This window comes from Rhincodon typus, chromosome 4 (genome assembly GCF_021869965.1).
Source record: "Rhincodon typus isolate 14 chromosome 4, sRhiTyp1.1, whole genome shotgun sequence".
Classification (NCBI taxonomy): Eukaryota; Metazoa; Chordata; class Chondrichthyes; order Orectolobiformes; family Rhincodontidae; genus Rhincodon; species Rhincodon typus.
The window spans coordinates 31,534,198-31,556,775 of record NC_063335.1 but is presented as its reverse complement, the minus strand read 5'-3'; the positions used below and the strand labels follow the sequence as shown (position 1 = coordinate 31,556,775).

The window sequence follows — 22,578 nt, the reverse complement described above, 5'->3', positions numbered from 1 at the left end:
GACCACCTTGTATGAGTAAGGACCACATTATCCAGGTAAAGACCACCCTGTACGAGTAAGCACCATCCTGTATGGGTAAGGACCACCTTATCCAGGTAAAGACCACCTTATCCAGGCAAAGACCCCTCTGTACAGGTGAGGACCACACTGTCCAGGTGAGGGCTGACTTATCCAAGTAAGGACCACTCTGGTGAGGTAAAGACCATATTCTGTAAAGGTGAATACCCCTCTCTCCAGATGAGGACCACCCTATACAGGTAAGAACCACCTTATCCAGGTGAAGACTCCTGTCTCCAGATGAGGACCACCCTGTCAATGTCTTCCCAAAGGAAACCGCAATCACTCATCTGCTGCTTGCTTACTGGAGTGCAGAAAAAAAGCTGTCAGAAAGAGAGAGGACATATCTTCTGGAGAAAGTTGGCTCCGAATGCTGTCTACAAAATGGCATCTGGTGCAATGCATCGTGCAAAAACTAAATGAGGGGCCTGAAAAAGTGCTCGGAAGGTAACTTTTAAACATTTCCCTCACCACATTTTCAGAAATTTTAAGAAGCAACTCTGAAGCAGGAAGGAGCTAAACCAGCACCTGCTGGCTCAGAGGTAAGGTCTTTACCACTATACTGGAACAGCCGTCCCTCAAGCTTGTAAGATGTTTTCCAGTCAACCAGTTCTCCTGTCTCAAAGATAAGGTTACTGCTATTGCACCACAAGACACTCCCTCAAGTTTGAAAGATGTTTTCTAATCAACCTGTTCTCTCGGATCGGAGGTAAGTCATTACCACTGCACCACAAGGTCCTTCCTCAAGTCTGTAAGATTTTTTTTAAGTAATCTGTTCCTCTGGCTCAGAGATAGTGACTTTATAGTCACCGTATATGAGAAAGGCACTATTCCAGTAATCATGGGGACTTCAAATTACAGGTGGACTGGGAAAATCAAGTTAGTAGTGGATCTCAAGAAAAGGAATTTGTGGAATGTCTCTGAGATTTTTTTGGAGCAGCTTAAGGTAGAGCCCACTTGAGAACAGGCAGTTCTTGATTTGGTGATGTGTGACAAGGCAGGCTTGATTAGGGAGTTTAAGGTGAAAGAACCCCTAGGAGGCAGCGACCACATTATGATAGAATTCACCCTGCAGTTTGAGATGGAGAAGCTGGAATCAGATGTAATGGTATTACAACTGAGTACAGGTAACCACAGAGACATGAGGGAGTAAGAGCTCAGGTCTCAAAGTAAGTGAAATTCATAGGCTGGTATCCAGGATAGTGCACATCTTGGAAAGCTCTTGACATTGATCCAGCTCCCTCTGAGCCAGCCCTCAGAGTGAGCAGAACCTCTGACACTCCTGTTTATATCTGTCAGCCACGACTCCCTGATTGGACCAGACTAACAACCCCATCAGGGAACTCATATTCTATGAGGTCCAAAAACCGAAGGTGCTGGAAAAGCTCAGCAGGTCTATCTTCACAGCATCTGTGAAGATAAAATCAAACTTAACGTTTCGGGTCTGGTAGCCCTTCCTCAGAATTGACCGGCCCCGAAACGTTAACTCTGATTTTTTTTCTTCACAGATGCTGCCAGACCTGCTGAGCTTTTCTAGCAAATTCTGTTTTTGTTCCTGATTTACAGCATCCGCAGTTTATTTCGGTTTCTATGAGGTCCATCTGGCTGACTTTGTCACAATCACAACACCACCGAGTGGAATAAAAATTAAAACGTGCACCCCCAGGTGAAAAGGTTTGATTATCCTGATGTAATCTTGAATTCTTAATCTTTCTTCTTGATCAGCGCAGCTCTTCAGTGTCACTGCACCATTTCAAATTACTCAATGATTGAATTGTTGCACTGCAGAGCCCTCTGGTGGCCATCTGCTGAATGTGTCATTGTTTGCACCTTTTGGTTGAGATGGGAGAGAGCATTCATTCATCAATGCTCCACCAAATTGAAATTTTATTAAGTTGCTTTTGTGGTTTGATTTATGTCACGGTGCTCCGTTGAGGCTGTCTACAAAATTGTGCTGGTTTTATTGTTTAAAATAGTAAACCACAGCTTCAGGACACTGCTTGTAAATGGAAGGGTGAGCTTTCTGTGCAAATATTTTGCTGGTATTAAAAGAGCAAGTGAAAATTCAACATATGGAATTTATAAATTTTTTTTATTGAAGTCATTTTTCCAATTTTTCACTTCAATCCAGTCAGACTATTTCTGGCTTAATGTAAAAACTTTGCAACAAATTTAACCTTACTGACTTGGTGGAATCCAGATTGGTCAACAATTAAAATAAGCCAGGTGCCATTGATGTGTTTTAGAGTCAGCAGAATCTACCTTCCAGTTAGCCATTGATAAAGGCACCCTCCCAAAACTGGCAGAGTCCTTTTAAAAATCACAACCCAATGTTAGCCTGAAAACTTCACAATAATCTTTGCTAGGTGGCCTGAGCAGGAAATAACAAGTATCTTTTAATGTCAAGCCAGCCCAGCACAGAACTGGATTGAGGCAGGGACAAGGAGGGGACAGGAGAGAGACAAAAAAAAGGCTTTTAATTTTATTAAAGAACACTGCATTTGTGAGGTCACAACAGGCAGGCATGTACCCCCGATGCTACAGGGAAAGCTTAGATCTCCCCTGATGTCACCACCCCCCCCCCCCGCAACAACCCTGACCCCAGGATACAGAAGAGCCTTGTAGATTTTACTGTTTTGTTCTTGTTGCATATAAGTCATGGATTTTTGCACTTTTCTTTCCAAAACGATTGCAATGGCAAATAAAAATACAGCACGTATTTGCCTCTTACAACAGGCTTTTGGTATGTTTTCAGCACACGGTAAAGGATTCTATTTCAAAAGGGCAACTATTAAAACTGAGTGAACAAATTAGTTGAACCACTGCAGAAGGTATCTGTTCCTAAAGCTTTAAGTATTAAACTTTAAGACAATGCATTCAGAAACCAAAATACATAGTAATAAAAGCTTAATTTACTGTAATCTGAAATATCAAAAACCAAATACTTTGTTCAAATTTGATAGCTTTTAAAATTAATTTCTGCTTATACTACATCATAGTGCATAACTTGATACCTGCTTGTTCTATAAAACATAGTTAGTCTTTGCAGTTATATTACATTAATTAACAAAAGCGATGTACAGTAGTGCTGTTCAAACAGTGGACATTTTGGCATGAAGTATCAAGTAACTAGTGAAAGTTCAAGAAGATCTTTCTCAGACTGCAGGACAAATTCGGTCCATTCCTGACAGACCTCCTCATAAGCAGGTCCTTGGCCACCATATTCAGGGGGAAGAATCGGAGCTGGAAAGTGCTTACAAAGGCTGTGCTGGTAATTGCTTCCATGCATGTGAATCTGAAATAGACACATCACAGTCAATTAAAGTTACATGCTCTTCAATTTCTCGCTTTTGAAAAGTGTACTTTTTTGTGCTTGAAATCTAAAACCTAATAAAGATGATACAGTGCGCTTGACGGTTTCTTGCTGCAGTGCTGTACATCTGCTACTTTTTGTTAATCTAAATGATAATGGTGGAGAATGAAACAGCAGTTTTCTTTGCATTTATGCTGAGAACTCAGTGCCAACAGCAACTTTCCCAAGTCAGCTTTTGTATTTAGCTGAAATATATTTCAAGCAAAGCTGGCTAATGTGTTCCTGTTTCAACTAATTATTTTTCACTCCAATTGTATTAAAATGAAGGGGTACTCACACGCTGTTTGATTTTTTCTGACAGGAATGGTTTAATTAAGACAAAGACTGAATCAAACAGTACGGGCTCATTGATCATGTGAATACCTCGGACCTTCAATGGAAAGGAATCCTGAAAATAACAGAAAATGATACACATTATATTTCATGTTGGTGCCTGCTTAGATTTAAATCAAATGCTATCTTGTGAATGTATAAGTTTGTACATAGCCATAAGTGTTCTATCAACATTTGTTCAGAAACACATGATTTAATTAAAGCTAATAGGAACTGGATCATTTCCCCTAGTTTCTCACCTATGGCCCTTCATACATTCTCCAAGTTTGTCTTGTTCATGAGACCTAACTCCGGGCTGGCACAAATCAATTTCTAGGCTAGTGTGTTAAAAATTATTCATTTATTTCTAGAATGCTTAGCTGAAATCAATGTGATCCATTAAGATAAAAGATTATAAGAGCAGAGATGTTATGTTGGAGCTGTACAGGACTTTGGTTAGGTCACAGCTGGAGTACTGTGTGCAGTTTCAGTCTCCACACTGTAGGAGGGGGTGCAGAAGAGATTCACCAGGATGTTGCCCACGATGGAGCTTTTCAACAATGAAGAGAGGCTGGATAAGCTTGGGTTGTATTCTTTGGAGGAGAGAAGGTTGATGGAGGTGTATAAGATTATGAGGGGCATGGACAGGGTGAATAGAAAGCAGCTGTTCCCCTTAGTTGAAGGGTCAATAACAAGGGAGCAAAATTGTAAACCCCACTGCAGGAGGTTTACAGAGGATTTGAAGAAAAAGATTTTCATCCAGAGGGTGGTGGGAATCTGGAGTGCACTGCCTGGGAGGGAAGTTGAGGCGGGAAACCTCACACCCTTTAAAAAATATGGTCATAACATTCAAGGGTAATGCTGGAAAGTGGGACTGTGGAGATTTGGAGTAGGTTTTTGTTGGTGCAGACTTGATGGGCTGAAGGGACTCTTCTGTACACCGTGATTCCATGATTCTCCTGTAAGTTGTTGGGGTAGACCTTCAGCCGGCATTTCTACCTTTATCAGTAAAGTCAGAGTAAACTTGGCAGCACCTGTGCAAAACATTGCGGAAACTGAAGTGTAAGTTAAGTGTAAATAGAGTTTCCACAATATTTACTGTTGATTAATGTGACGATGCTGTGGCTTTTGTTAAAGAGAGGTTTTAAGACAGACGTTATGAGCTGTCTAGTTGGAATTCCAGTAAACAGCTTGTGAGGCTTTTTTTTTTAAGAGTTGAAATAATAAAGGCAGCCTGAATGGATGCGGCCAGCTCCCACAGATCAGGATTTCTAATTTTTAGTTTTTTTAGCTTTGAGATTATGTTACTATTGGAGTCTCAATAAGGTTGTAAGCTGCAGTAAAGGTCTCCTGGCTGCTACTGTCTCTGAGTTTTTAACTTGATACTGTGGCTTTGTGGCTCAGTGGTTAGCACTGCTGCCTCATAGCACCAGGGATCCAGGTTCAATTCCAGCCTTTGGTGACGGTCTGTGTTTGCACATTCTTCCTGTGTCTGTGTGGGTTTCCTCTTTCCTCCCACAGTCCAAAGGTGTGTAGGCTAGGGTGGATCGGCCATGCTAAATTGTCCATGGTTGTGTGAGTTAGCCATGGGAAATGCAGGGTAATAGGGATAGGATAGTGGGTTGGGTCTGGGTGGGATGCTCTTTGGAGGGTGGGTATGGGCCAAATGGCCTGTTTCCATAAGTAGGGATTCTATGAGAGAGAGAGATTCTCTCTCTGTCTCTGCTGCTGGGTTGCATATGAGCAATGGTATTACCATCACTGAATCCCCCACTATCAATATCCTGGGGGTTATCATTGACCAGAAACTCGATTGGACTCACCACATAAACACAGTGGCTACAAGAGCAGGTCAGAAGCTGGGAATACTGTGGTGAGTAACTCACCTCCTGACTCCTCAAAGCCTATCCACCATCTACAAGGCACAAATGAGGAATGTGATGGAATACTCCCCATTTGCCTGGATGAGTGCAGCTCCAACAACATTCAAGAAGTTTGACCGGGTAAGGATGACAATTTCCTTCCCTAAAGGACATTGATGAACCAGATGGGTTTTTCCCCTGACAATTGATTCATGGTTATCATTAGATCCTTAATTCCAGATACTTTTATTGAATTCAAATTCCACCATCGGCCATGGCAGGATTCAAACCCAGGACCACAGAACATTATCTGCATCTCTGGATTAACAGTCCAGTGATAACACCACTAGGCCATCAACTCCCCTCTAAGTCAGTTAGTGCAGCAGCATTGGGTTACCAGTAGTGAATGTTGATATTGTTGTGCTTTTTAAAAGCAGCATTTCAATTCAAGTTGAGTTAAAAGCAAGAAACTTACTACAACCACAGCAGCAATTCTTTTGGCAACAGTTGGACTGATCTGCAGAGCATGAGCAAATCGCCAGCCACAAAGATCAAAAATAACCTTCACACCATTCAGTTGGGTTTTCACCTCCTTCACAATTAGTTCTGATGTAATAAGACTGACACGAAACACTTCGTAGGCTGTGAAAAGCTTGGGATCCCAGTGTTCTGGAAGAAAAAAACACTTACATTAGTAATAAAATAACATCAACTGTCCTTATTCCAGACTCACTTGGGACAGTTGCATTTAGAGAACATTAGCTGTGATGTTCTTACATCTCTCTCTGAAACGTCTGCACATTTCGCTAACAAGTTTTGCTGACCCATAAGGTCCACCAAGTATTAAACATTTCTCTCCCCTTCTCCCGTCTCTCGACTGCTTTTGTAGGATATTCCAGGACTAATACAGATTTCAGGTGCAATTATACAAGCTGTACCTGAACACACTATAACTAAAAATATTAAGTTCCCAGTGACAAAATTAGGAATTGTTGGAAAAGTTCAGCAGGTCTGGCAGCATCTGTGGAAGGAAATCAGAGTTAACATTTCAGATTGAGTGACGCTTCCTCGAAGCTTTTCCAGCAATTTCAATTTTTGTCCCTGATTTACAGCACCCACTGTTCTTTTGGTTTTTATTATGTTCCAGTCCTGTCTAAATCTAAGCCCCATCTATTAAAGCTACCGTATCATAGTCCTCTATAATAATAAAGTCTTCTAATACACTGATTTTATTTTTCATCTCATGCAATGCCTCAACAAGAAATCTTTTCTCTTCCTTTCAACTGTTAAGGAAAACAAACACCAACAACTCACAGGTAGTGATGAATTTCTGGTTTCTCCATCCCTTCTCCTTACAATCTCACCTCTTGTCATGTGTCATGTCACTATACCCTCTGACCCATCACTTTCTGATGCTGAAGGATTGTTGCTCAGCAAAGGACTCTTTTATGCCTTGACACCCTCATCTCAATGAATTTCTGACAAGCCGATGAACTTTTTTTCTGTCACTTTTGTCTTTGTGTCCACTGCTTTGGTCAGCCGTCCTTCCCTGTCTCATTGACCCTTTCAACCAATTCCAGTAATCTCCCTCCACATGGGACCCTCTGTCTAATCTCTGATCTGCACTAGATCTCTTTGTTGAGAACTACTGGTGTGAGTTTGGTCACCTTAATGCCTCTCTCCTCTCAACTAATCTTAACTGTCTCCTTCCTCTGGTTTCTCAGGTTTAACCCTGACTTTGTTATCAGAGCTGCTGACAAGGATCCTGCTGTTGCTGTCTGGTGTACAGACCTGTACTGCCAGAGGCTGAGCACTAACTCTCAGATGCATCCTCCTAGATCTTCCTGAACTATGACTCCTTCACCGAACATCCAGCTGTTGTTTTCAGGATTGCCATTAAGTTTATCTGCTCAAGACATTTTCCCTCCATAGCTTGCCTTCCCTCCCAGAAAAATCAGAGTTCCCCTTGTCCTCACCTTCCATCGTACCAGTACTCTGCATTCAAATGATCACCTTCCATCATGTCTGCCACTTCCAGCAGAATACCGCCAAACACATTGTTCTCTCCTCTCTCATCAGCCTTCCACAGGTATTGTTCCCTCTGTGATACCCTAGTCCACTCCTCTGTCACTCCTACCATCTCCTCGCCTTCCCTTGGCACTTTCCTATGCAATCACACAAGGTATAATACATTTTACTTCCTTCCTTCTCGCTGTCCAAGGCCCCAGACAGACCTTCCAGGAGAAGGAGCATTTTACTTGTTTTTCAATTTCTTCTGTCTGTGGTGTTCACTGCTTGTGATGCAGTGTCTTCTACGTTTGTGAGACCAAACACAAATCCAGTGTCTGTTTTGTGGAGCACCTCTGCTCTGTTTGTAAGAATGACCCTGACCTTCCTATTGCATGTCATTTCAATAAATCACCTTGTTCCCATGGTAACACTTCTGTCACGGACCTGCTGCAGTTTTCCAGCAAAGGCCAATACAAACTGAAGGAGTAGCACCTCATTTCTTGCTTAGGCACTTCACAGCCTTCAGGACTCAAACATTGAGTTCGACAACTTCAGAAAATGAATGCTGTCCCTCATTTTGACAACATCTCCTCCACCCCACTCCATGTCTTGTTTTCACGATCTTGCTCTCAACCAAGCCGATCTTATTTTCGCTATTCACACCTATCATTAACACCTAGTTTTCATCTATATCACTCCTTTACAGCCATTGGCATTTCCTTTATTGTTTGCTGTGGGTACCCTCACTATCTGTTCCACTTGCTTTTTGTCAAGCTCTGTCAACAGCATTAAAAAACAATTTTCAGCCCCCTTCAGTTCTGAAGAAGTTATTGAATTCAATATGATAAATATGTTTCTATCTCCATAGATACTGCCAGATCTACTGAGTTTCTCCAGCACTTTTTGCTTTTATTGCTGATTTTGGTTGTAATGCTTTGTACATTCACACGCTCTTAAATACTGACCTCATATGTCAGGAACAGTTCACTTTGTTCATCTTTGTGATTTTCTCGTTTAACTTTTTGATGTCCTCGTCCCTTTTGGTAGTGATTTCAATCTCATTATCTTTTCTTTCAGTTTCTCCTATTGGAGCCCTCACTGATTTTTCATTTTTTTTAATTTTATTCTTTTTGGTTTTGAGCTGTAAATTGGAAACTGCATGCGAAAGATGACTTTTGGACTGTGAATAAATTTGCAGTAAAAGGAAAACAGACCAAACAAGATTTTATTTAATTCATGAGGTCAGGCCTGGAAGTTAATTGCAGGTTGGATCTTGATCAAAAGGTTCCACAGCCACTGGGGAAGAGCATTGCGTTTAAACAGAGAGCAGAAGTTGGCTATTAATGAGATCAGTATCTGGGAAATTGGTTCTAGCAAGTCTGGAAGAGACGTTATGCTCAAGCCAGATATTGAATGGTAACTGGGACAGCATATAGGAGATGGTCAGTCTGTCAGGGAGGGGCTGGAGTTTGAATTGAGTTTTGAACTGTTTTCTGTGACAAGGATGGAATCTGGCTACTGATGCTATAGTAAGACAATTTGAAAGCTCCCTGCCTAACCTCCCTCATCAGCTTTTAGAAGTTCAGAGACTAGAAAACTAAATCATAAGTAATACTGCCTTTATCTGAGTGAACTGTAAAAAAAATAAAATCGCCTATGTCTGTGAAACAACCCATCAGTAAGCCACTGATATAATCTGGCCAGTTTCATTATTTTCTTTTCTTAACCCCTTAAATATGTCTGTCTGCCCTTTTTTTTGTGTGAATGGGGCTGAAAACAAAGGTTTTTGGGGTTAAAGCATGGACCAATTAGATTAATTTTTTGTTTAATTTTACTCTGCTGCAGTTCCTACATTGCTAATAAATTGCTAAGTCTTTTGTTTAAGATACAACTGGTGTCTGTAATTGATTATTCGCAGAGTCTGGGACTTGTTCAAAAGTCTGTTTAGGAACAATTGGGGTCAATTTTGAGGATCTTTGAAGGTTTTAAATTTACTGTGTAGTGAATACAGAGATAGAAATGCTGGTTTTGTTTCACTGCCTGTCTTCATGTCATAACACTCCCCTGATAATACCTGATCACAATATAGTTCAATTAACTTAATTTTCAATGTTATTACTCCAAACAGCATCTCCACCATGGTCATATTATAAATCTTACCCACAGCTTCATTTACTCTCACCACATAGACATTGATTTTTTTTGGTATTTGCTATCTACTGTTCTACAATTGGTTGCAAACTGCCAAAACTATAAACAATTCCATTGAGCACCAGCCAGTATTCTTTATTCATTCACAGGATGAGGGTGTCTCTGACCAGGCAGCATTTATTGTCCATCCCTAATTGCCCAGAGGGCAGTTGAGAGTCAATTACATTGCTGTGGGTCTGGAGTCACATGTAGGCCAAACCAGGTAAGGATGGGAGCTTCCTTCCCTAAAGGACATTAGTGAACCAGATGGGTTTTTCCTGACAATCGGCAATGGTCATCATTACAGTCTTAATTCCAGATATTTATTGAATTCAAATTCCACCATCTGCCGTGGCAGGATTTGAACCCAGGTTCCCCAGAATGTTACCAGGGTCTCTGGATTAACAGTCCAGTGATAATACCATTAGACCATCGCCTCCCGAACATTGTTGTATGTTGTCCTTTTCAATCTTCCTTCTTCTGGTCTGCCTAGTGCACAGCTCATGAATCAAACAAGATTTCACTACCTCTGGTGTTCTACAACTCTTTCTGCTGCCCTTGAAGATGACAGCTCAGTTTATTTTGCTCTCCTGAACTATTTATTGTTCCCTTTAGTTTTCCAGATAATGCAACCTGATGCTGCAGAGTTGGCCAATGGTTACTCAATATATCCCATGCTTCAGAGATTCAACTGCCTAACAAATTGGAAATGTGCAATTCCTGATGACTCTGAAGGTTATGGTGAACTAGATCCTGTATTTTTCCATGTCTGATGAGGGGTCCCCATTTGTTAAGACCATAAGAAATAGGAACACCAGTTGACTATTTGGCCCCTCAAGCCAGCTCTGACATTCAATACAATCATAGTTGATCCATTATTCCTCATGTGCACTTTCCTGCCCTTTCCCCGTAACCCTTGATTACTCAACTGATCAAGAGGTTATCTCAGCCTTATACACAGGGTCTCTGTCCCCACAGCTCTCTGTGGCAAGGACTTTCAAAGACTCACAACCCTCTGAGAGAAGAAATTCCTCCTCATCTCGGTCTTCAATTGGTGCCCATTTATTCTGAGACTTTGCCATCTGGTCCTGACTCTCCCATGAGGGGAAATATCCTCTCAGCACCTACCCTGTCAAGCCCCTTAACAATCCTATATATTTCAATAAGATCACCCCTCATTTCTCTAAACTCCCGTCAGTAGAATCCCAACCTGTCTAGCCTTTGCTCATTAGACAATCCCTCCATACCAGGGATCATCCGAGTGAACCTTCTCTGAATTGCCTTCAATGAAATGTATCTTTCCTTAAATAAGGGACCAAAACTGCTCACAATACTCCAGATGTGGTCTCACCAGCACCATGTACAGTTGCAGTAAGACTTCCCTACTCTTATATTCCAACCTCCTTGAAACAAGGGTCAACATTCCATTTGCCTTCCTGATTATCTCTGTTTTTACTGTTTGTAAAACTCTCACAATTTGCATTTCCACTATTTAAGTGTTGTCTGAAAATTCGGCTACAGTGCATTCACTTCTTTCCTCCAAGTCACTAATACATATATTGTAAACAGTTGTGGTCCCAGTACTGATCCCAGAGGAACCCCACTGGTTACAGTTCGTCAACCTGAGAAAGAACCCCTTGTCTGCATTTATTATACACTGCCCATAAGCCAATTCTCCATCTGTGCCAGTATACTCCCTCCAACACGGTGGGCTTTTATGACTTAACCTCTTGTGAAGTACCTTGTCGAACGCCCTCTGGAGGTCCAAATACAGCACATCTACTGCTTCCCCTCTATCCACTCTGGCTGAGACTTGCAGAACACTAATAAATTGAAAAACTCTAATAAATTAGTCAGACACGATTTCCCTTTCATGGCTTCTTTCATGAAGCCATGCTGACTCTGTTTGATTAGATTGTTAATGGTGTGTGGCTTGGAGTGGAACTAATGGGTGATGTGGATTCATTCATCAGCGGTCATGGGTTTGGAAGGTGACTTTTGTTGGTGTGCACCTTGTAGATGGTACACATTTCCACCAGTGTGCAATGGTGATAGTCACAGTGAGTTTGAAAGTGTTAGATGCTAATCAAATAGGTTGCTTTGTCTTGGATAGTTTTGAGATTCTTGAGACTGTTGTTGAAGCTGCATTCATTCAGGCAAATGGAGAACATTCCGTCACACTTCTGAGTTGTGCCATGTAGATAGAGGACAGGCTTTGAGGATCTAGGTGAGGTGCTTGCTGAAGCATTCCTAACTTCTGATCTGTTTGATTAGTCATAGTATTTATATGGCTAATCCAGTCAATTTTCAGATCAATGTTGACTACCAGGACGTTGATTGGGGCGGCACGGTGGCTCAGTGGTTAGCACTGCTGCCTCACAGCGCCAGGGACCTGGGTCTGATTCCACCTTCAGGCGACTGTCAGTGTGGAGTTTGCACATTCTCCCCGTATCTGCATAGGTTTCTGCCAGGTACTCCAATTGCTTCCCACTGTCCAAAGATGTGCATGTTAGATGGATTGCCCATGCTAAATTGCCCATAGTATCCAGGGATGTGTAGGTTAGGTGTGTTGGCTATGGGGAATGCACGGTTACAGGGTTAGGGCAGGGCAAATGTGTCAGGCTGGAATGCCGTCTGGAGAGTAGATGTGGACTTGTTGGGTCAAATGGCCTGTTTCCACACTGTAGAGATTCTATGATGATGATTGAATGCCAAAGAGTGACGGTTGAATTCTCTTTTGTTGGAGATGATGATTGCATGGTATTTGTGCGGCACAAGTTGTTGTGTTGCTGCAGATGGACTACTTCAATATCCAATGTCATGAAAGGTACTGAACATTACACAGTTATCAATGAAATACCCCTTAACCTCGTGATGGAAGGAAGGAAGGTCACTGATGGAGCAGCTGAAGATGGTTAAGTCTTGGACACTACTCACATGAACTCCTGTAGAGATGTCCTGCGGCTGCAATGACTGACCTCCAACAATCTCAATCATCTTATTTTGTCCTAGGTATGAGTCACTAGTGGAGAGTTTTCCCTGATCCCTGTTAACTTCAGTTTTGCTCATACTCCTTAATGCCATACTCAATCATATGATGCCTCAATGTCAAGGGCAGTTACTCTCACTTCCTTTTGATTTAAGCTCTTTTGTCCAATTTTGGACAAAGGGGTTGAGGGAGTATGCTGGAACCCAAACTGAGTGCCAGTGAGCAGGTTACTGTTGAGCCCTCTGGCCCTTCAAGCCTGCTCTGCCATTGAATAAGATCATGGCTGATCAATCTGTGTTCCAAACCCCACATTCCCATCTACCCCTCTATCCCTTGATTCCTTAACCTAATGAGTAACCACCTTTCTCTGCCTTCAAAAGATTCAATGATGCTACTGGCTTTTGTGGAAAAGATTTCCAACATTCTTAACCCTCTGATAGAAAGGAATTCACCTCATTTCTGTCCTAAATGGGCAACCCCATATTTTTCAACAGTCACCCTATATTCTAAGTTCTTCTCCAAGAAGAAACATTCCATCCACATCTACCCTGTCAAGAAACCTCCAGATCTTGTAAGCTTCAAACATGTACCATCAAGACGATTTATATGCCATGTATGATACATTGGAAACTGTAGTATATGATATGTCAATCCAATGCAAATAGTATTCCAAAGTAAATGTTTACTTTGGATTTTTTTTTTCGCTCTTCTAAATGTATTGACTCTGAAGAGAGTATGCTTCAGAATACAGTATCTCACCTAAAGGAGTTTCATCATCACCACCACCTGGAAGTTCCCTCCGACCACTCACCATCCTGACTTGGAAATATGTTGCTCTTCCTTTAGTGGTCACTGGGTCAAAATCCTGGAATTACCTCCCTAAAGGCACTGTGGGTCAACATGGACTGCAACAGTTCTGGTAGGCAGCTCACCACCACCTTCTCAAAGGCAATTGGGTATGGGCAATAAACATTGGACCCAGCCAGTGATGCCCAGGTGCCATGAGCGAATAAATAAAGCAAAGTGAATTTCAGCATGTTGCTTTGCATTAGAGTTGAACCATTGCCTGTCCTCACCAGAATCTACAAAGCTAGAAGAGCTTTTATGTGGAGCCCATCAGATGGGAAACATGGAAACCTAATTAGGCAGAATGTGATTTGCTGATGATGAGTTAGGACACAGTGAGAAAGTTAGGAGTGTGTGATATCGTTATGCTGGATTATGTCAGATTCCAGTTTTTAAAACATTTCATTGCATGAATACCTACTGAAAACTATTTCACATGAATGAAAGTCCAACTTTCCAAGATAAAGATGATGGTTTATCACAATCTCATGGCACCAGGCTCATGATCATTTGAAGGGGCATGCATTTTAGGTTTAAAACAGAAGTTGCTGGAAAAGCTCAGCAGGTCTGGCAGCATCTGTGAAGAAAAAATCAGCGTTAATGGAAGAGTCACTGGACCTGAAACGGTTACTCTGATTTTTTCTTCTCAGATGTTGCCAGACCTGCTGAGCTTTTCCAGAAACTTCTGTTTTTGTTCTTGATTTACAGCATCCGTAGTTCTTTCAGTTTTCATTTGTTAGGTTTCCCTTGTTTAACTCAATGATACGAGGGGGAGCAGCGGAACGTGCTCTTGCATGGAGGCTTGGTGCTGACAAAGGAGACTAAATGGTGACATGGATTGTGGAATGAGGTTGACTGTGCAGAGGGTGAGAGAATGGCCCAGGAGAGTGCAAAGGGTGTGGTCAGGGAAATGTAGGAGAGAAGTGGGAAAAGCCTGATATCTTGGCTTGCCTGTTGGTGAGGACAGTTAGTTAAGATAAGAAAATGAGGAGCCAAAAAGGATGATAGTAATGCCCAAATGTGCATCCATCTCAGGCAGTACCCTTGCAGGATGTTCATTTACAACATTTCAACAATTAACTATTGAGCCACATTGTAGAGAATGGTGAGTAGAAGACTGGAAACAAATGGAAACATTCAATAAAGATTGAATAGAGAAACCACAATACTGTTTCTTCCATGATAAAGGAAATGACCCCAACTCCCCTATAATCATCAAATGCACCAACACTAAGGTATGCCTTTAACTCTCTGACCAAGCTAGTCTCAACAATTAATGACGATGCACACAAGAATAAAGTGAAACCAATGTAACATGAAATAATTACAGGTGATATTCAATGTTGAAAAACAGCAATGCCATTGTTGTGTTCCGAAGTCTTATGTTAATAGCAAAAGAGATGGACATGCAAATTGTAACCATAAAAGTTGAAAGAACTTCAGATGCTGTGAATCAGAAACAAAAACAGAAATTGCTGGAAAAGCTCAGCAGGTCTGGCAGCATCTGTGGGAAGAAAGCAGAGTTAACGTTTTGGTTCCAGAACTTCTGAGTTCTAAGGAAGGGTCACTGCACCCAAAACCTTAACTCTGATTTCTCTTCACAGATGCTGCCAGACCTGCTGAACTTTTCCAGCAACTTCTGTTTTTGTTTCTGAAGTTGTAACCATGATGTCGAACCTCCCTGTTGACCTAAAAACTTCTTAATAGAGTCACAGATCATATTTTGAAGCTTCATAGGATGATGAAATCATGGGGTTTGTGTTGCATAGTCCTAACCTTTCTTATAATTGATTCCTTTTTCATCTCCCATCTTTACCATGTATCGAAAGAGCTCATTAACAATGTGCCAAATGATTACCACATCAGTGCAGTACTTTTCAATTGGTATAACAAAACAAATTCTATTAACATCAGAAAGTGAAATTGGAATATTTCCACACGGCTTTGAGCAATGTTACTAGTTTAGAAATGGCATATTTTGTGAGAGAATGCTCATTCTCTTATGTTGCAATACTGTTACCATGATGACACTGAATGTCATCAAGATGTTGCACTATTAGCCCCACCTTGATCAGGAATCATAAATGTGATTTGTACACTTAGGCTTTTCTCTCAATTAAGGGATGTCTCTGTACACCAAGTGAATATATTTGAACATCCCTCACAAACAAATGTAGTGTATGTCACAACTATAATTGTTCAAACAGATCAATGAACCATTGATATTCAGGGAGTTACACGAATCAACAGCTTAATGGTTTATTCTGTTAATAAATGCTTGAATTAGCCAATCAAACTGAGTGTAAGACCTGGAAGATGCAATACTCACCAATTTTGTATATTAAAACCCTGCTTCCACTGGAATCACGAGACCTTAAAACGCCATGGTAACCGACCTTCAGGAGGCCCATGACTGTTAAAGGCCTCAGATCTGCACAGATCTCAGGGCACTCTGCTCTCCACTTATGATAATTGGCCAGCAGCTGTGAAAAGAATGTTAAAAGTTTAAAGCTGGGTAACTGACTAAATGGAATCCTCTCAATAATAATGGGAAGATAACGTTAGCATTTGTTTTTACTTTTCAGTTTACCGTGTCATCTCTTGAAGGTGCTAATGTCTGAGTGACCACTCATCACGTACAAACATTGACAGTGGGCAGGATTCAATGCTAGTTGGTCATGAGGTGGATTGGATGCTGAGTGGGGCAGGAAGGCAATTTTAAACTTCTTAATGTTGGATAAAGTCAGTGACTTATCTCGGTAGCAGCTTGGAGTCGGGATGACTATACTCATGGCACATGACAGGATGGTTAATGGCAAGTTTTAGTGTAAGGTAAAGTTTCCATAGTCCTTTCAGACCATGGAACTGCTCTCTCAATTGGAGAAAGATGACTGGTGGTGGTTTAACCCGTGGGTCACCATGCCTCAGGCAAGGGGAGACGATGAGAAGGAGAGTCCTTCGTGGTCCCCTCAGCTTGTGCGGGAACCGAACCCTCACTGTTGGCATCACTGTATCACAAAATAGCTGTTCAGCCAACTGAGCTAAATCATAAAACCAAAACAAAACAAAATGTTATTGCCTAAATCAGATTTCAGTCTGGGATCTATCTTATCCAGGAAAAACATAAGCTGAGATCAGAATAGAAGCAGCTGAATACTCTGCATTCATAATGACAAAGCAGTTTGATATGCAAATCCTTTGTAATATAGACTACTGTTGTTGGGTCATTGTGGGACTATTTTTGAACATTAGAAAACTGGTTAAACAGGATTAATTATTCACAATGTTGGTGGTGAGGTTAACCCTTAACTGCCTTCTGCAATGGCTCAGTAAACCGCTCTGTTCATGGGATGGGTAACAAATGGTGGCCCTGTAAATCCTACTGATGAAAGAATAATTTTAAAAAATCAAGTGTTGTGATTGTTTTGGATAAAGGATATAATTTGTCTATTCTTCACGGACATGGCACAAGTTCATTTTCTGTTGAAAACGTGTGTATGTTTCCAGTCCACTATTTTGTAGACTTAGGAGACTGCCTAGTGACTTGAAAAATGATCCAACATTTAGGCTTCTACATCGAATATTTGGGTGTCAAACTGGCTTTGACAGGTACAGTTTGTACGTTGTACTTAATGTATAAGTGAGACTGCGTTCATAATTCAGATTCAAATCACATATCATTGCAATTCCATAAAGAGTTCAAATAAAACAAGAACTGCAGATGCTAGAAATCTGAAACAAAATCAGAAATTGCTGGAGAAATTCACCAGGTCTGGCCGCACCTGTGGGAAGAAAACAGAGTTAACATTTCAAGTCCAGTGACTGGACTCACTGAAACATAAGCATGCAAAGTTGATTAAGTCAGGGAAACAAAGATAATGTGGAATAAGCAAAACTATTTACATGTAATTACACATTTAAAGATTTTGAAACATATGGGAGAAATATAAGCCATTAATTTTCCAAAACACACTTTTACAGATCCCAAAATAACCCTTAACAGTACCGAAAAGCACGCTTGTACAGTGCTCACAACAGAGAGAGAGAAAAAAACTGTCTAACACCTCTAATGGCTTAAGTTACTGTGATTTGAGTTCCCAGTCTTGAAAATCTGACAGCCCTTTTCCTGGAGCTGGCATGCAACTGAGTTTAAATGTTGTCTGTTTTAAGTAACCTCTTCAGAGTTCTATCCAAACACTTCTGGTCTGAGACAATCGCTAAACTCTTTACTTCAAAGAAATATAGTTTTGCTATCTTCTCTCAGACCACAGCTTTATATATCCATCTAAAAATTAAAAAGGAAAAAACCTTCCCCCCAAGTTTTTTCTCTTAAGTTTAAAAAATTCTAGAATTTTCCAACAAAAACCTTGATGCATAATGATTTACCTTTCTTGGTTGTGAGCCCTCCTAATGTAAATAAAAACCCATTAGTTCTGAAAGCCATTTTCTCAAACTATGTTAAAACACATCATTATGGCTACAAAAATGCCAAATTAAATATTAACTCATCAGACACATAGGAAACACCCATAAGTCACTCACTCAAAATTCAAACTTAAAATAAATAATATTGCAAAAATATAGAAATCACACTGTCTACATCACACTTCTGGTTTTGCGAGCTACCTTATATAAAGGTAAAGTCGCCATAGTCCCAGAAGATCTTAGGGCTGCTGTCTCATTGAGGATAGATGATGGTTGGTGGTTTAACCTGAGGGTCACCACACCTCTGGCCAGTGGAGAGATTGAGAAAGAGAGTCTTCCATAATTAACCTCAGCCAGTGCAGGAATTGAACCCACACTGTCAAGCACCTTATATCAGCACTGATTGGCTGTTAATAACCACTAAGTTCACATAAAATCATAGAATCCTTACAGTGTGAAAGCAGGCCATTCAGCCCATTGAGTCTGCACCGACCCTCCAAACAGTATTCCATCCAGGCGCATGCCCCTACCCTATCCCTGTAACCCTGCATTTCCCATGGCTAATCTACCTAACCTGCACATCCCTGAACACTATGGGTAATTTAGCATGGTCAATCCACCCTAACCAGCACATCTTTGGACTGTGGAGGAAACCAGAGCACCCGGAGGAAACCCACACGGACACTAAGAGAATGTGCAAACTCTACACAGACAGTTGTAATGAAGGGAATTAGCTTTGATTCATGAGATTTCTAGTTGCATAACATTTTGATAGTTTGTTACAGTTTGCAAGATCCTAGCACAGTATGAACCTCTCAGTGTCCAACCATCAGTACGGGACAAAACCTCTCAGCTAGCATAGGTTCTCATACTGCCAAGTATAAATCAGAGCACAAAATTCTATCAGTCACCTGGTCCTGAGTTCAAAGCCACTGGCCTACAAACAAGAAGTAATGATTTACTTATTTCATGTTTTATTTTAAAAAATGTTGGGATTGACAAAGTTGGATTCCTTTTTTTTGTTTTAACTATTTTAAATGCATTATCTTACACAGAAATGGGTCCTTTGGTCCATTGTATATTCTATTCGAATGTGTGCCCATTCTACCCCTATTAACTTATTCTTTGACTCCTTTCTCTCTCATGTCAATTTAAATGCATCCATGCCACTGTCTCAACCACTCTATTTGGTTGTAAATCCTAGATGCTCACATTCTAGATTCTTACCATTTTGAGAAGTGCATTTTTTCCTGATTTCCTTGCTGGATTTATTAGTGGCTATCTCAAATTTATGAACCCAGTTTTGGGATCCCTGATAAATGGGTACATTTTCTCTATGTCTTCACTGTCAAAACCATTCATCATTTAAAGGGCATCTTTTGAAACAAAACCTACCCTTAAAGTTTAAATATTTCCACACTCCTACAGAAGAGCCATGGAAGCTCCAGGAAAACTGTGTGATTGCCATTTATGCTATTTTTTTGTCAGGGTGTCCACAACTCAGCGACTGCAGTTACAGAAAACAAAATTAGCACAGAAACAACACATCCCGAAAGTGTGCAGTGGTCACTCCAACTAATATGTCATGAACAGAGATGTGTGAAATCACTGGACTGGTGCAGACATAGACAGGTTGGTTACTACTAATTATTTACTTGCTCACACCTTGCTACAAGTCTAGTCGAGAAATTATGTCCTTCAGCACTTGGTCAATGTTGTCACATACACACTACTCTGTTTAAGGGACATTGTGGGTCTCTAATCAAAGTACATTACATGCTTACTGTCCAATTTTTTTTTAACATGGAGGAATATTAGATGAGGGAAGCCAGTAAGTAGCAACTGTAAGAAAATTTCTATCCCCATGCATTGTTTACTCCTTACCCCCTCCTCTCCACACTTCCTTCTATATATAAACCAACATTTTCTTAGCTACCATCAGTTCTAGGGTCACTAGGCCCGAAACATTAACTCTTATTCCTCTCCACAGATGCTGCCAGACCTGCTGAGCTTTTCCTGCAATTTCTGTTGTTATTGTTGGTGTAAAAAGATTTCCTCGACTAACTTTAATCTGAAGAAGCAATGAGACTTTTTGGGATCCAGGGTCAATGCTGAGCTGGGTCATAACACACCCCAGAATGTTGATGAAGAAATCTAATTCATAAATACGTCCAATAGTGTAGTGTGAGCGTGATTGTGTTTGGCTCTTGTTTCACAAGTCTGTGTGACAGCTGTCCCAACTTTGGCACCAGTCCTCAGACATTCTTGAGGAGTTCTTTGCATGAGCAGTTGAACTAGATGTACATTTGCTGTGTCCTGATTAGGTGTAGCCAAGTTTCCTGATCCATTTTATTTTTGTTTTTCTTTGAGCAGTTTAATACAACCACGTATTTGTTAGTCTACCTTCATGAGGTAGTTAATGGATAATCAGCTTGGTACAGGCTGGACTCATGTATAAACCAGACAGGGTAATGATGGCATATATCTTCTCTATAGGACATTATTAAACCTATTGTAGTTTATACAATAATCCAACAACTGCCTCCTCATTGTTTTTGTTGCTATTTTCTTATTTTCTGATTTTGTTTTCATCTGAATTCAAATTCTCAACCTACCTTGGTAGAATTTGAGTGCATGTTGTTGGAAATATTAATGTAGGTCTTTAACTGACTAATCCAACAACAAACTATAATGTTACATCAGCCTCAAGTCTACCTTTATTTATTTTTATTTTCCCATTTCAGAGAGCACTCTCTGAACTAATAATGAAAATTAAACTGTGACCTTTTGTTCCACACAGCCGTTATTCCATAGAAACCTCATTTATTTACTGTAGAGTTGTACGATTTGCAAACTCAAAACAAATGTAATGAGCATATGAATGAGCGAGGTCATTGATTTCTGGGATGTTGATAACATTTTGCAACCTTTCTGCTGAAAGTATATATATTTAAATGTTTAAAGGGGTTTATGTTGTGTGCTGAGGAAAGAAATTGCAGTCAGAATGCAACAGAGAGATACTGCACATCGCTACCATTATCCTGTTAACACACTACAAAACAAAACGCTAATGTAGACTTTCTTGAAGAAATGTTATATTTGCTAGCTAGGATTCACCATGAAAGCTGCAATATGGAGTTATGTTCATTGCTGCAATCTGATTTGCAGCTAAACTTTAACAGACATGATTCTGCCAGTAATTGTCAAGGTCATTTTCAGCTCTGCTTCTAGCTAGCTCTGCTTTAGTTGTCAATCTGTTAGTGAGATGTGTTTCAAATATGAACACTCGGGCAAAGGTGGATTAGCTAAAAACTTGGGACAAAAAGTTGCATAAAGGAGGTTCTTAAAGGTGTATATAAATTGGAGAGATCTCCAGCATAATATCTAATGGGACACCAAAGGATACATCAGGCACCATAGTTAGAAGAACAAACCATGCTCAAAGGATTGCATGGCCTTAGGAGTTAGCAGACAAAGAACAAGACTGAGAAGGAATTTTAACGCAAGGGCCCAAATTTTCACAGAGATGAAAGTGGTCTGTGCCTGAGCCAAAGTGGAAATGGAACCCTGAATCTAGAAGTCCCAACACATTTCTGACAAAATCTGGGGTGGGTCGTGAATAAAGTAAAAGGGCATTCCTGCGTATTGGTTACCCAAAATCAGCAAAATCATTTGACCTCAGTGCGGAATCTGTTTTTGCTGGAGCAAGGTTGGTTTTGCGCAGGACGCAACTTACAATTGTGAAGAGGAGATATGAATGTACATCAAAGGTGGGCTAGACCTGTGGAGCTGCCAAGTGTTTAAATTCCTTGGTCTTTAAATTTTAAAATTAAACAGTGTTAGGAAACTGATTTGCTCCTGAATTGAAGCAGAAGTTCTAACATGGATAAGGCCTGATGACACACATCCAAGCATGGTTAAAGAGATGGGATAGGTGCACTATATAGCTCTTACCGATATCTTCAGTAGAGTCACAATTGTTCTTTTAGATTAGAAATCAGCATGTGTATCAAAGTATTTTTTCTTAAAAGGCAGACAAATCAGAGCCAGAGAATTACAGATTAGTCCCACACATTTCATAAGGAAGATGCACAGCAAGGTCCTAAGAAATGCTTCTTATTAAAGATTAAAGGTAGTGAACATGGTTTCTAGAATAGACAGATTGTATCTACAAGCTTAATGGAGTTTTCTGAAGAAACAAGACTAGTGGATAAGTTCAACTGTTTTGACATTTTCAGAAAGCCTTTGACAATGTATTACACACTAGGCCACTACACGAGCTAGAATCATATACTATCAGTGGGAAATCAATACAGTGAAAAAGCGAAGAAGTTGTATTCCGTCCTTGTGGATAGACACAGGTTAGTCAGTGTACTCCAGAAATTGATACTCGCTGTTTTTATGAAAGATATTTACGGTAAAATTGGGATATGATCAGCAGGTTTGCAGATGATGTGAGGATTTGTACAAACTTTAATTCTGTAGTGTGTACACTATTCAACACACTGCAAACT

At 40.5% G+C, this 22,578-nt stretch overlaps 1 protein-coding gene and 1 long non-coding RNA gene across 2 annotated transcripts in view; one reads left to right on the top strand and one right to left on the bottom strand.

Annotated features, from left to right (window-relative positions):
* LOC125482948 lies at positions 1–3,981 on the top strand. The gene is made up of 2 exons (XR_007261939.1): positions 1–35; positions 3,732–3,981. It is a non-coding gene; the product is annotated as an uncharacterized LOC125482948 (long non-coding RNA).
* The window catches only part of ttpa (tocopherol (alpha) transfer protein), a 30,783-nt gene continuing 10,861 nt past the window's right edge, over positions 2,657–22,578 (bottom strand). The window contains exons 2-5 of the mRNA XM_020521059.2: positions 15,969–16,122; positions 6,080–6,273; positions 3,708–3,818; positions 2,657–3,352 (exon numbers count right to left, since the gene is read on the bottom strand). Of these exons, the coding sequence (XP_020376648.1) occupies positions 3,179–3,352; positions 3,708–3,818; positions 6,080–6,273; positions 15,969–16,122 (633 nt within the window). The 3' untranslated portion in view covers positions 2,657–3,178. The remainder of the gene's footprint in view (positions 3,353–3,707; positions 3,819–6,079; positions 6,274–15,968; positions 16,123–22,578) is intronic.